This window comes from Oryzias latipes (genome assembly GCF_053564925.1).
Source record: "Oryzias latipes strain Hd-rR chromosome 1 unlocalized genomic scaffold, Olatipes_Hd-rR_3.1 chr1_Y".
NCBI classification, from domain to species: domain Eukaryota; kingdom Metazoa; phylum Chordata; class Actinopteri; order Beloniformes; family Adrianichthyidae; genus Oryzias; species Oryzias latipes.
In genome coordinates, this window is record NW_027616335.1 from 7974721 (window position 1) to 7988973 (window position 14253).

Here is a 14253-nt window from a genome sequence, read left to right on the forward strand (position 1 = left end):
GGTTAAAACAACATCAAAAACAGGATAAAACAAGAAAAAAAACCTATTACCCGGTAAATATAAAAACCTGAAATCATAAAATCTTGTCAATATAAAACCAACATTTGCTGTATTCAAAAGGTCTTTAGTTGTGTTTTAAAAACCTCGACTAAATCAACTGAGGATTAGGACAAATGGGTTCCATGAAATGCATTTGTCTATTTTTAAAATGTGTGTGGAGGACAACTAATAAAACTTGACCAGAGGTTTTAACCCTTGTGCTATCCTATGGGGTCAAGATGACCCTTGACGTGTTCTCTCTACCATGACAAAGGTGGATAAAGGTGGAAAGATTTCATGTAATCCATGGACACCAGTGAAGATCACAAATCATTGAAGAAAAAAAGTTCAGTGCACTGTCTAGTGGGTCTAGATGACCCACCTCTCAATGTCAAAGTGCCTAGGATAGCACAAGGGTTATGACAGGGGTGTCAAACTCCAGGGATCCCGCAGGTTTTCCAGAAAACACATTTTTTAAAAGGAAATCTGAAATTAACCCAGAGCCAGTGGAGTGCTGCTAGAACTATTGTGGGTCTAAAGATGTGCAGTGGAGTTCTAATTTTCCTCAAGACAAATAAGTTAATTTTGGCTTGAACAAGTAAAAAGATCTTTGCACTTCTATGATTGAATCCGCAATGTTTGTCACCCTCAGTCTTTCACTCAACAACGGCCAAGATAGGTTCCAGCAACCCAGTGACCCCCAAAGGAATCAAGCAGGTTTAAAAGATTGATAAATGTATGTCTCTCTGTCCAATCATCTAAAGTATAACACAAATAAAATGTTAAAACAGAAACAAATTGACTGAAATTTAAAACTGAGAGATCAAATGCCTAACATATTATTAGACCCATCAGGCAGTCAGTGCCTTACAGTCTAAAATGCAGAGCACGAATTTCCCAATGTGGGATGAATACAGTATAATAAATTAAAACATGAAAAATAAAATAAAATGATATATTTTTAAATAAACAAAATAGTTAGCAAAGACACATTCAGGTGTCACCCGAAATTACTCTTTTTTCCTGGTGGTTCATGTACATATTAATGCAGCTCATTTTCCTTTTTTTAACTTGTCCTGTCCAAAAGCTGAGCACACGGATAGCAGCTGAAGGACTGTTGTGTTGGACATATTTTACTGTTACAACAGGCGGTTCTGGATCTTCTAACACACTGGTGTGTATTTGTATAAACCCCTTTTGTGATTTAGGCTAAACTTTATTTATATTGATTACATTTGTTTCCATTTTTTGTTGTTGGACCGGACGGGAAAATAAAAAGAGGAAAAAAGGGAGGGATATTGAAAACAGGGGGTAAGGGCACAGAAGAAAGGGAGAAAAGGCTGAAAAGGAAGTCTGTACGATGATTACAGAGGTGGTGGTGGGGAGGGTAAAATCATAAAGCAGCAATATGCTGGAGGATTATCATCATTACTGTCTGGTGTAAGTGTAAGTCAAAAGGGGCGGGGTCTGTCCACGTATATACTCAAGTGTTACAAGCATACCTGCTTGCTCCATAAACCTTCGCATACAAACATGTCAACATGTACTTAACCAAACTAAGGTTCACACGAACATGTACATACAAACCAACACATGTAAAGCAGTTCAATCTGTCACATATACTATTTATATAAGGTGAGCTGACGCCTCTGCTCAGGTGGGTGTTTATGTTCTGCTGAGGTGGATGATAGAATGCAAAAAGAGGGAGAGCGCCCAGCAGTCCCCACACCAAGACCCCCGCTAAAGCGGTAGAGGCAGCCAGGTAGCCCTGGTTTACCAGATAGAGGGAACCTGGACCCCGGACCAGGGCCAGCAGGACCACCACAAAGGGCCCCAATGCCAAAGAGCAGGGAGGCACAGGAGCACGAAGAGTGCAGGTCCCAGCCCAGCCAGGAGGACATCCCTCAGCCCCGCCAGAGGGGCCAGAATGGGACCCCGACCCCAGACGAGCAGCCCACCACCACCCCGAAGCTCCGGGCAATCCCCCCCTTAACGATCCACAGGAGACCCGCCCCAGGCTCCAGGCAACCACCCTCCCACTTCATGGGAGGTCGGGAAGAGAGCAAGGCAGGGACCGTCCACCTCTGCCCATGAGGTGGACACCTAAGACAGGTGGTGGTCCCCGAGAAGCATAGAAAACTTGCATGACCAGGCTCACCCACAGTTGGAATGCAGGTCATTTTTATAAATAAGATTGTATACATTTTTTTGATGAGATATGACTTCTTTCTAACTTTTCCATCATGCAGGACCTGATAGACAAATATTTGCTCTGGTTGTAGAACACTAAACCACACTCTTTGCCTATGTAGTCAGCCAAACTCACAAAAAGCATTTTAAGTTACTTTTTCTAAAGTACAGCTTCACTGCTTAAATGCTGGGAGACTTCTCCTGCATCGTCTTACTTTGAGATCCAACATGTCCTGATTCAGCCTTTAAGGCGTCAGCCTTTATGGACTCTTGTGTATAATATCTTGAATGTACAGGGAAATAAAATTAAAGTATTTAAAAAAATGTATCTGTGTTTTAATGTTCTACTTTTGACATTTGAAACAAAAACGTCTTACTTTCAGTCACTTGTGCGTAGCAGATAGCATTTTTTCACAAATCTGTTTTAAAAAAAGCTGAACGATAAGTCAAACGTCACAAAACGCAGTGTAACAAAAACCCCACACTGAAGCTGAAGCAAGGTGCAAAGCTGCTTAGGACAACTATCATCATTTGCATCAATTCAGTCCAATTAGATTTCAACATCAGTCTAAGTATGATGAAAAAGCAGTGACAAGTGTCTGATCACAAGTTTGCTCCTGTTTTTCTCATGACATGTCAACATTTCTAATGGCTATAATTACATGCTGAATTGTTAGAAATGCAAAACTGATTGTTGCTAAGAGGAGAACACATGGGAACATGTCTACAACCTTTAGTTATTGCACTAAGTGGGCTGGTAAAAGGACAATGCTAATCTGTTAATTTCACCAACACTGGAAACAAGTTTAAAGTCTTTCAGCAGAGTTGGGAATAACTTGGCCCAGAGCATGACTTGATGTTTGGAGACATGACTTATGCATAATAACATACTTACCTGTCCTGTGTTGTAAGTGTCTGAGTCTGCTGCTTTAAGGACTGTCTGTCACTCTGACCGCACATTGTCTGGATGAGTTGTTGGTGAACTTGAGTGGCTGTCGTGTAGAGAATTTAAAAGCCATCCAGGCGAGATGAGGAGGCAGAGAGAATAGGAAAGAAGAGCCAGAGCAACCCTAAGATAGGTTCGTTAACACTCATAGAGCAAGAGAAAGCATCTTTTTCTCTGCAGTTTGGATAAGAATTTTCATAGTATTTGTTTGAAACAAGTTTCTTATTTCAACTTTCTCAAGGACATCATGAAGCTGCACGCTGCCCTTCTGTTGATCTGCCTTTTCAGAGCAAGCCTTCCTTTGCCTGTAAGTTATATTTCTACGTAATGCATGTGCATATTTTGACATGTCATTGTACAGATCGACTAACTTGTTGATGTTTATTCAAGGTACTTATTGCCAGCAATAGCAATGAGGTAATTTTTAAAGTATCTATCACTATTAAAGCCCTCGTTTCTAACTATGTGCATACAAAAAAGTCAGATTCCCTTTTCTTATCTAAACCATTTGTGTGTTCAGATATTGAGACTCAATGGATTAACCCTTGCAGCTCTTGGACAAGCTCAGGTATGAGACTGCATGCTTTCTCTGCATGATGCCTTCTCTCAGATCTTAGAACTCACCTGTGTGCTCCTCTTTCAGGCATCATCCCTGTTACCCCAACTTGTTCTCCAGCAGCCTGATTTGTTGCTGACCCATCAGATGCTGAATCTAAACCCCCAGATAGCAGGTCCATTTGGTCCCCAGGGTCCACAGCTGCTGCTCCCGAACCAGGGCGGGCAGGTGACATCCGTGTTTGTTCCAAACGGTCAGCAGGAGCAACTTGGACCTCAGCAGGATCCCAATAATCCCAACATCCCTCAGCAAGCCCAGAACCCAGTGCAGGTAATAAATTCCATGATTGTAAAACAATACCTTGTACCTACACTGTGACTGGAGCTTTGAAGCTAACCAAAATTAATTTGACATGTTCTCAGATGTACCCATCATTTCAGTACCCATCTTTTGGGTTCCCTCAGTTTCCCAGACAGCAGGTAAATTACACACTAAGTGGGGATACAAAAATTAATCTTGAGAGAGTTCATCACTGATGTTGGTCCCTTTCATTCGCAGGGCTTTCGCTATTTTGTTCCATCTTACGGTTATCCGCAGCAGAGGAATCCTGCCATGCTCCAACCCAACAACGGACAGCAGAACCTGGACAGAACCACCCAGAGACCTCAGCTCCCCCTGCAGGTCAGACATAAAGGAGACCATGAATGTTTGAAAATCAAAGATTTCAATGTTTTTTTTGTCCTTTTAATCAACATACAGATATTAGTGATGAAAAGGGTCAAATAAAATAGTACATTGACTTTGACCTAATTCATGTTTTGGAGTTTCTGAACACGATGATGAGTCAAATTGTTGACCACGGGATAGTAATACTCTGTAATTGTGGACATTGACTCATAAAGCAGTGATGGCAATGGCAGTTCTTTATTATAACAACACCAACATGGGTTTCTGTGGTGCTCCTGGATTTTTGACAGTGATAAATTATCCTTACTAAACTTTTTTTTTTAACTTTAACAATACATTCAATCCTATTTTCTCAGACTGGCTCTAGTTATATTTACATTATAATATTTTTGCATATCATAGCTGAAATCTTTATTGGTCTGGATCGTTAGTTTACTTTACTTTTGAAGCATCCTTGTCATTTGAGTTTTCGCGCATTCAAAATTTTCCTCCCTACATTCATTTTATGAAGTGGCTGTATTCCTTTTGGGGTCATGAGGCTACCGGAGCCTGTCAACATGTTTTTTTTTTTGGAAATTCCAACAGTTTGGAAATTTTGCTTTTATCACTGAACCAAAAGACAATTTGGCGAATGTGAAGAGTTTCAGAAATAGTAGTAACATCAACATTTAAAATGCATCAGTGCTGTGTCTGCATCTGACTGTATGTGTTTGTTTTTCATATATTTTCTTGCATCTCATAAATTTTAGCAGGGTTCCAAGCCAAAGCTACAGACGGAAAGGGTGAGTTTTTGACTGAACTTGCGTTGTAATTCAAACCAACCAACTGATGGACAGTTTAAAACTCAAGAATGTTTATCAGTTTGACTATCCTGCTATTTTACAACATGGTTAAATTCTATTTCATTGTCAGACATGGCCCGCCGGGACACAAAAAGAGTCCTCTACAGTTCCTCCTGATCCTCGAGGTGACGCAACTGGTCCTGGGACTGATGAGGTATATTCGCACAGAAAAAAAGTCTCATTCTTTTTCTGAAGGTATTTCCTTTTTTTTGACTTAGCTGTCTTTTTTCCCCTCACCAGGGCAATGTCAACTTCCCCTTCCTGTTTGAGCCATAAAGGAAACCTGCTAAACAAGTGAAGCATAAAGCAAATGCTGAAACCTGACTGAGACTTACTGGAAACTGCATGCTTTTAATATATATAATAAAGAATGTCATCAAATATGATGGTGTGTGCAGTATTTTTTTTTATAATCATAAAATTATAAACCAAAATGTTAGGCATTTCTTCAAGATTCAAAGATTCAAGATTTAAAGGGTTGATTGTCATATGCACAGTAAGAAACGGGTTTCCCTGCACAATGAAATTCTTTCTTTGCTGTCTGCTCTGAATGCCAAAAAGTATAGAGGAAAATTCATGCACAACATACACACAAAAACACAAGATGTCGAGTGGCAAATTCTAAAACTGCAAATGTGCAAATGTGATAATAACAGTAGCGAACGGTGAGGATGTGCAAGGGTGTGCAAGGTGCAGTTTGTTGTTTCAGACTCCTGTCAGCTGTTAAGGAATCTGATGGCAGAGGGAAATAAAGAGTTCTTGAGTCTGGTGGTCCTGCACTTCACACTCCTGTACCTCCGTCCTGAGGGGAGGAGAGTGAACAGACCTTGTTGCGGGTGGGTGGGGTCCTTGACTATGGAGGCAGCTCTCCTGCAGACCCCACGTTTGTATATGCTCTGCAGCGATGGAAGAGGAGTCCTGATGATCTTGGATGCAGTCTTCACCACTCTCTGCAGGCGTTTGCCGTCCATGGCGGTAGAGCTGCCGTACCACACTGTGATGCAGCTGGTCAGAATGGACTCAACCATGCAGCTGTAGAAGTTGCTGAGGATCTTTGGGGACATGCCGAACCTCCTCAGCCTCCTCAGAAAGTAAAGCCGCTGATGAGCTTTCTTCACCAGCTGTGACGTGTTTAGTGTCCAGGTGAGGTCCTGGCTGAGGTGGACCCCCAGATATTTGAAGCTGCTCACCCTCTCCACTTCCAGACCCTGGATAAGAAGCGGCTGATGAAGGTTCTTTATCTCCTTCCTCATGTCCACTATCATCTCCTTTGTCTTGTCTGTGTTGAGGGTGAGGTTGTTGTCCTCACACCATGTCACCAGACTGGCCACCTCCCTCCTGTAGGCTGCTTCGTCCCCAAGCTGGATACATAAGAAAAACACAACAAAACAAATTTATTCCACTTTCTCAGTTATTGTCTTAATAGTTAAGAGACTTTTATTTACTTTACTTTTACAACAAAATGAATCATAATATCTGTGTTGACATAAATTCAAATTATAACAACGTTTCACCTTTTTTGTGTGGGTGTGGGAATCCTGTTCTCAGTGTTTGAACTGTCGCCTGGCAGAGTGAGCAGCAGTCACAGCAGTGCAACCCAACAATCTAACTCTGCTCATTAAGGATAGCACAGATTTTTGCAAGCAGTCTCATTTTGCCTCAAATCCCACCTGGGGACACCGAGGTTTATGTTCTCTCTCTATGCATGTATGAGTTTTCCCTGCTTACCACCTCTTTTCAAAACTTGTCCTGTTAGGTTGACTGGTGACTACTGCAAGTTGGAAATCTGTGTTCCTATTTGGCCCTTTAACCCTTTTAGGTTTGCTACTAAAGTTTAAGGCTAATCCTTCCTGGCAGTTCTTGTTACAATCCCCACAGTAAAAACTCGAGCCTGCTACTTTTCTACAATTCTGTTGAATTTTTGCTCCTCCTCAGTTCTCCCAAAGGAGCTCACAGTTTTATGAATGTTGTCAAATTAGCCAAAATTTGTTACTTTTTTTACTTACCAAAAGCATTGGTTATTTTTTAGATATCAGCTGGAATACTGTAGATAGTATAGAAAAATCGAAGAATGGAAAGTATGAAGTGTGGAGCTGAAAAAATCTCACAAGGGGGCGCCATTTACATCTTGGATCTCAAACAGTGAGAGGTGGGGAGTGCCAGAGCATGCGCCTCATCTGCGCAGACATTACAAATGACAGAGTCCACAACCAGTTTTAGATTGAATATTGAGAACAGGTACAGGAAACTCATCAACCAAAATTGTTTGGTAGAATTTAAAACCCTTCACTGACATCTTCCAGACCAATTTATGTTTCTGTCTTTTTTTTTATATAAAAAGCAGAGTAAACTATAAAAAATGATCTTATGGATGTTTTTGAGTTGCAGCAAAACATAATAACATAACAAGTACATGAAAATGTAGACTGCGTTTCCTTAGTACATTTAAACGATAAGAATGGCTGAAATGAGTAAAGTTAGGTTTTGTTTGGTTGCTGCCATGAGTAACATGACAGTCTGCCCTTCAAGTACCTGTTGTGTTTTGAAATTGTTGCTGGTGGCTGAAAACAACAACAATAGAGTTCCTTTTTGACTTTGTTTAAAAAAAATAGTGTGTGAGTATTATACTTTCTTGTAGGGATAACATTTGTTTTCATAATGTAGCTAATAACATGAACACATAAAAAAGATGCAGCCATGTAAATTCCTTGCAGCATCCTTATCAACATATTTATATAGGTGAGTTTTGCTGCTATTTGGACCAAAACGTGCTTAGCCAAAAATTACCAGAAAGAAAATCTATCTTGCCAAGATGTCAATAAAGATTCTCAGTTATCCAGGTGACACTGTCTTGAATTTGAGCCATGACATCTGTTACTTTCATCCATGTTGCCTGGATGAGTAGCAAAATATTGCAAGGAGGGAAAACATTAAATCCAGCTTTTATGACTCAACTTCAAGACATCTTAGATATTTGATTGTCTTTAGTTAATTAATAGCAACTCCAAACCAAAACTTTTAGTTCAGCACTGCAGGACTGCTTTGAGACAACACAATGGAACATTTTCAGGAAAGCAGCAACTTACGATAATCAAATCAACTTAAATCAAAGTTTATTTGAATAGCACCTTTAAAACACAAGGCTTTCAATAATGCGGTTGGTGATGATATCACTGACCTGTAGGAATACACGGTGTTTGTCACTGACTAGCTTAAGAAATGTGTGGATAATTTGACAGTGGTCAAGACCACCAGGAAGAAATCAAATTACAAACCATGGCTAACAGGAGAAGTACGTTCCTTGTTGAGAGTCTGGGGCAAGGCATTTAAATCAGGAGATGCAGCAGCATATAGTCTGGCAAGGAAAAACCTGTCACGGGGGATTAGAGAGGTGAGGAAGCTGTATACACAAAAACAATATACCAGAATAATCTCACTCTGCGGCTAGCAGGTGTGTTGATAATATTTGAGTGTGTGTGAACAGGCCCCGCCCTTTTTGTACTACATTTGAACCGTACCGTAACGATAAACAACCAGTAAACCTGCCTGCTCTATGCTGCTTCATGGTCTTACCCCCCTTCCCCTCCTATTATCACCCTCCTACCCCCCCCTCTCTCTAACGTCCCTCTCTCTTGTTCCCCTCTTTCCTTTTCCGTCCGGTCCAACACCAAAGATTTTCAAACATGATTGAAATTAATAAAGTTTGGCCTCAATTACAAAAGGGGTTTATTCAGACATACCTTTGGTTTGTCTGAAGATGAATAACCCCTCTTGTTAGAATAAAATATGTCCAACACAAGAGGCCCTCAGCTCTCATCTGTTTGCCTAGCTGTTGGACAGGACAAGTTAAAAAAAAAAAAAAATAAAAAATAAAATAAAAAAAAGAATAATCTCACTCTACTGGAGGAACTTCTACGCCCAGTTTGAGGTAAACAACACAGATGCTCCCGCTGTCATCCAGCGACACAGCATTGCAGCTGCTGACTGCTGAGGTGAGGAAGGCTTTCTCCACTGTCAATCCACACAGAAGCAAACTCCCTGGACAGGTTCTGTGAGGTTGCATGGAGCAACTGAAAGATGTCCCCACCAATATCTTTAACGCATCACTCAGGCAGGCATTTGTGCCCACCTGTCTGAAAACTGCTGTTATTACTCCAGTCCCAAAGAAGTCAAATCCAGCCTGCCCAAATGACTTTCACCCCGTGTCCCTCACACAAGTTGTGACCAAATGTCTACAGCACTTGGTCCTAAAGCACATCAAGAACATTCTCTCAATCAATAAGGACCCCTTTACAATTTGCATGTAAAGCTAATCAATCCACGGAAGATGCCATCTCCACCACTCTCATCTGGTCACATCTGGAGAGGAAAAGAACCTGTGCTAGAGTCCTCTTCATCGATTTCAGCCAGGCTTTTAACATGATTATTCTACAGCAGCTGGTGGAGAAGCTGAGGCTACTTAGTGTGGAAATCGCAATCTACAATTTGCACACTGAGCTTTCGGACAGACCGGCTGCAGACATTCAAGACACACATCAAGGCCCATCTCAGTGAGCACAGGCTCAACACAAGGGTGTGTCCTAAGCCCACTGCAGCTCAGTCTGCTCACGCACGATTGTGATTCAGCCCCAACTGCATTGTTAAGTTTGCAGATGACACAACAGTGATCGGTCTCATAAACAACAATGATAAGTCTGCATAAAGAATGGAGGTGGAGCAGCTAGCAGTGAGGTGTAAATCCCATAACCTCCGGATCAACGTGGACAAAACAAAAGAAATGTTGATCAACTTCAGGGCATCTGGCAATCACCACAACACATATCTGACCATAAAAGGAGCTGCTGTTGAGAAGTGGAGAAGGTCAACAGTGTCAAGTTTCTAGGGGTGCAACTCACTAATGGCTTGTCTTTCTTCTCAACCAACTCCACAATGGTCATCAGGAAAAAACAAAAGCCCCTCCATCTCCTCCAGAGACTCATCACCATCTACAAGGGCGCCATTGAAAACATTCTGACACAGAGCTTTACATCCTGGTTTGGCAGCTACTAGGTTCAGGACAAACAACGGCTCAGCAAGATTGTTAAGTCTGCGGGCAACATTGTTGGTGCACCTCTCCTGTTCCTGGGGGAGTTATACGAGCAGCGCTGCATACGCAGAGCAACCTCCATCCTTACGGACCCTCAGCACCCGTCTCGTGTACTGTTCCCCCTCATGCCATCAGGGGAGAAGTTAAGGAGTATCAGCTGCAGATCTAGCAGGATGTTAAAAAGCGTCATTCCACAAGCTGTGAGGCTGCTACAGCTACTGTTGTCCTCATTCATACATGCTCTCACAAACTCCACACCGCAATAAGACCCATTAGATTACCCCACCATCCACACCACCCAGATACACAATATATGCCTATGGACCCTCACAACCAACCCTCTCATAAAAGACTGCTGCTGAATGTACATACTCACTGTATTGATTGAAGACTGGCTTTAATACTGAATGCTGGCCTTTATTTTATTGCTGTTTTATTCTAGTTGATTGCTATTTTTCTCTGCTTTTATTCTATTTTATTGCTTTCTTTTTTTGTACTGTCATAATATTGAGGAACAACAACTCACCTGTGTATTGTGTGTATTCCTCTGCAAATACAATGAGTGAAATGACAACAAACAAATCTTGAATCTTAATGTTTCCCCAAACGTTTTTTTTCCCTTTCAGTCTAAATGCTGCTTGATTTATCTCCAGATGACAGAAAAAACTTAAAGACCTTTCTATTTAAGGTAATACTAAAGTGTAACTCTGCATAATTCAAATTAAGACCTATCATCACTGGCTACACATTGGATAATATAAAATGCCATCCAAGCAGCACATTATGAAGCTTTTTAAATTAGGGAAAAATATCTCACAGGAAACACAACCCATGTCCACCTCTGAATTCTTTCTTTTCTTATAAAAACAAATAAAAAAACTGTTTAATTTTATGATTTTTTCAGTTAATAGTTAAAGTATCTTTACAGTGTATTATAGTTAGTTATCTTGCGGCCGGTTTAGCTCATGCTGGTTTGCGGCACCTTCCGTCCGTGAAACCAGGGTTCGACTCCGGGCTGCTCCCTGTTCCCTTCTCTACCTCTGTGCCGGTCCCAAGCCCGGATGCTTTGAGAGGGTTGCGTCAGGAAGGGCATCCGGCGTAAAACATTGCCAAGTTTACCATGCGACTTGTTCGCTGTGGCGACCCCTGATGGGAAAAGCCGAAAGGGAAACAACATAGTTAGTTATCTTAATATCTGTTTTTTATCTTCCAAACTGTTCAAAACACACACAAACATATATAACATATATTCCTCATACTGACATTTTACAGGCATAACATAATAGATGGAGATGAATGATTTGCCACGGCGACCTCTAAAGAGAACAGCTGAAAGCTAAAGCAGATGAATGAAGTATTCTGAAGTTAGACAGTTGGTTGATCATTGTACTTTCCTTTAATTAAAACTATTGATTTACATTTTCCTATTTGATTGTTTTTTTTTTAATTTATTTTGTCTTTGACAAGTTTTCATTTCTATATGTTGCCTTGCCCTGGCTATGGGTTACTTGTGGAATGTTGTTTAGGTAATCTGGTCCAGCCTGGACAGCCATTTGATTATGTGTTATGTTCATGCAGTACTATAAATTCTCAAAATGTGACCCTCTTTCAGTTTTTTATCTTTCAGTCAGACAAACTCATGCAGTAAAATATTTATTTTCACATCCTTAGTTTCACATTCTTAGTTGGCATTCACAATCTTTTCATTTGGCATAAGGCTCCGTACAATTCCATGAGATAATTTTTCCATAAAACCTTTGGGTGATAACCCCGAACGGACCCTACAGGTGGTAGCCAGGGAGGAGGGTGGGGCGACGAATGCAGCGCTGCGGTAAGGAAGAGAATGAACGGCTGCACACCTGGACTTAAATAGGACGCTGAACAGGTGAGTTAATTAACTACCCGCCCTGGGGGTGGGAGGGGGGGGGGAGGACCGAAGCAAAATACTGCAGAGTCTGCCTTCCTGAAAGGCGAACTCGTTCGCTTATTTATTTGCAGCAAACTAACAGCTGCTTGACAAAACCAAAACTTCAGAATCCATCGTGGCAAGCGAGGCGTTAGTTATTCTAGTGATTAACTATTGCAGTTGTTTTAGCTTATGTCTCAATGTATCAGTCCCACACAGTATTGCAACTGTTTTAATGACACATAAGCTGTCGGGTGTTAAATAATATTGAGACTTTGGTTCCATGAGCAGACGTGGCAGACACATTAGTTTATTAAATTTCATCACAGTTTGGGGATTTTTCACAGACATTTCTGTCAGATGAAGTTCTCTTGGTCATTTATGATCTGTTGTTTGACCAACATTATATGACGACTTTAAAGAAACTGTGACAGTTCTAAAAAAAAAACAAAAAAAAAACAACTCTCTGGTCAGCACGGTAATTGGAAAAATTATTGAAACAAAGAGCATAAACAGAATCTGCAAAAGCAGTTGGGCAATTCCTATTTAAATTTCTATTTAATCATCACCAAAGAAAGTACTTAAATGGATTGGATTTTCTCATTTCTATAGACTTGATGCAGTTTTGTGATGCAGTTTTTACTGATAGGTTTTCTTGCAGTAACTTTGAGCTATGATTAAACATTTAAATAATTATTTTATTCATTTATACATTTTTACCAACCGTCTGAAGCAGATTTATGGGCAAATTCACACACAGAAATCCCAAACTCTTCAAATTCACCTTGAAACGCTTTTTATGAAGCAACTCCTTCGTTACCCAGGCAGTGTGTTTGGGATCGTTGTCATGCTGAAAGACCCAGTCACGTTTCATCTTCACTGGAGTGTCTGGAGTGTGACTATTTGAGGTTTTATATAGATAACTAGTTCAAACAGGTGCCATTTCTACAGGTAATGAGTGGAAGACAGAAGTTCATATACAGAGAAGTTAGAGGTCTGTGAGAGCTAGACACCTTGCCTGTTTCTAGGTGACCAAATACTCATTTCCCCACATAATTTACAAATAAGTTCTTTAGAAATCAGACGATGGGATTATCTGGATTTTCTTTTCTCATTTTGTCTCTCATGGTTGAGGTTTACCTAAATACCTGAAATGTACACATCTGTCTAATCTTTGTAGGTGGGAAAACTTGCACAATTGTAAATAGATAAAACAATAAATATAATAAAACAAAGATTTGGATTTCAAATTTTCACAAACCTTTAATATTTGTTAAAAGACAAGATTTAAAGGTGCAGGTGTCATCAGTGAGAAAGTCAAGGTGAGGTCAGGAAGAGATATAAGCATTTCCCAAATTACAATTTTTGTGCCAAATTTAACATGGAATGAACCAGCTTGTAAAATCCCTACAGCGTGTGAGCATTAACAAAAACAAACACAAATACAAACTCAATTAATTGTAAAAAGAAACAAACTAATGAGAGCAAACCAAATAAATGAAAAATGGAAAAATGGAAAATGAACACAAGCTTCCCATCACAATAATGTACTAAAAAACATACCATGCATCCAAAAGAGACCTATCTCTGGATGCATAGCAGCGTCTTTTTTATACAATGATCTCTCGCGTGAAATTCTTTTGTTTCTGTTGTGATTGTAGAGTTTTGGATTTGGTGCTTCATCGGAAGGAAACCCTCTTAGTTTAAATAGTTAAACTTAGCATGAACTATTTTAACCCTTTACATACCTTCTCAGGTAAACAGGAAAGCACATTCAGAAAACCTATTAATAAAAACATTGATTGTATTACTCCCCCAAGGCAAAAACATTTATTTGTAATGATTTTGTCTTAGTTGGGTTGTTAAAAGGTTACGATATTTGTTATGGTCAGGAAAATTGTTAGGAAATGTTACTATTATTGATTTTTTTCCTCATAGCCAGCCTGACTTCATTTTATAAAATATATGTTATAGATAATTTCTTACGGAGTTATGAATTCC

At 40.2% G+C, this 14253-nt stretch overlaps 1 protein-coding gene across 2 annotated transcripts; it reads left to right on the forward strand.

The window, feature by feature from the left end:
* Window positions 1–3169: 3169 nt before the first annotated feature.
* LOC101161536 (uncharacterized) lies at window positions 3170–5641 on the forward strand. 2 transcript variants are annotated; one of them, XM_004065876.5, is made up of 10 exons: window positions 3170–3308; window positions 3417–3482; window positions 3566–3592; window positions 3696–3743; window positions 3819–4061; window positions 4154–4210; window positions 4290–4412; window positions 5168–5200; window positions 5331–5414; window positions 5501–5641. In XM_004065876.5, exons 2-10 carry the CDS (start codon window positions 3423–3425, stop codon window positions 5534–5536), a joined length of 711 nt encoding a protein of 236 aa, XP_004065924.1. In that variant the 5' UTR covers window positions 3170–3308; window positions 3417–3422; the 3' UTR covers window positions 5537–5641. The 2 variants fall into 2 exon arrangements, with proteins under 2 accessions (XP_004065924.1, XP_020558968.1); XM_020703309.3 differs by having other exon boundaries at window positions 5171–5200.
* The last annotated feature ends 8612 nt before the right edge of the window (window positions 5642–14253 follow it).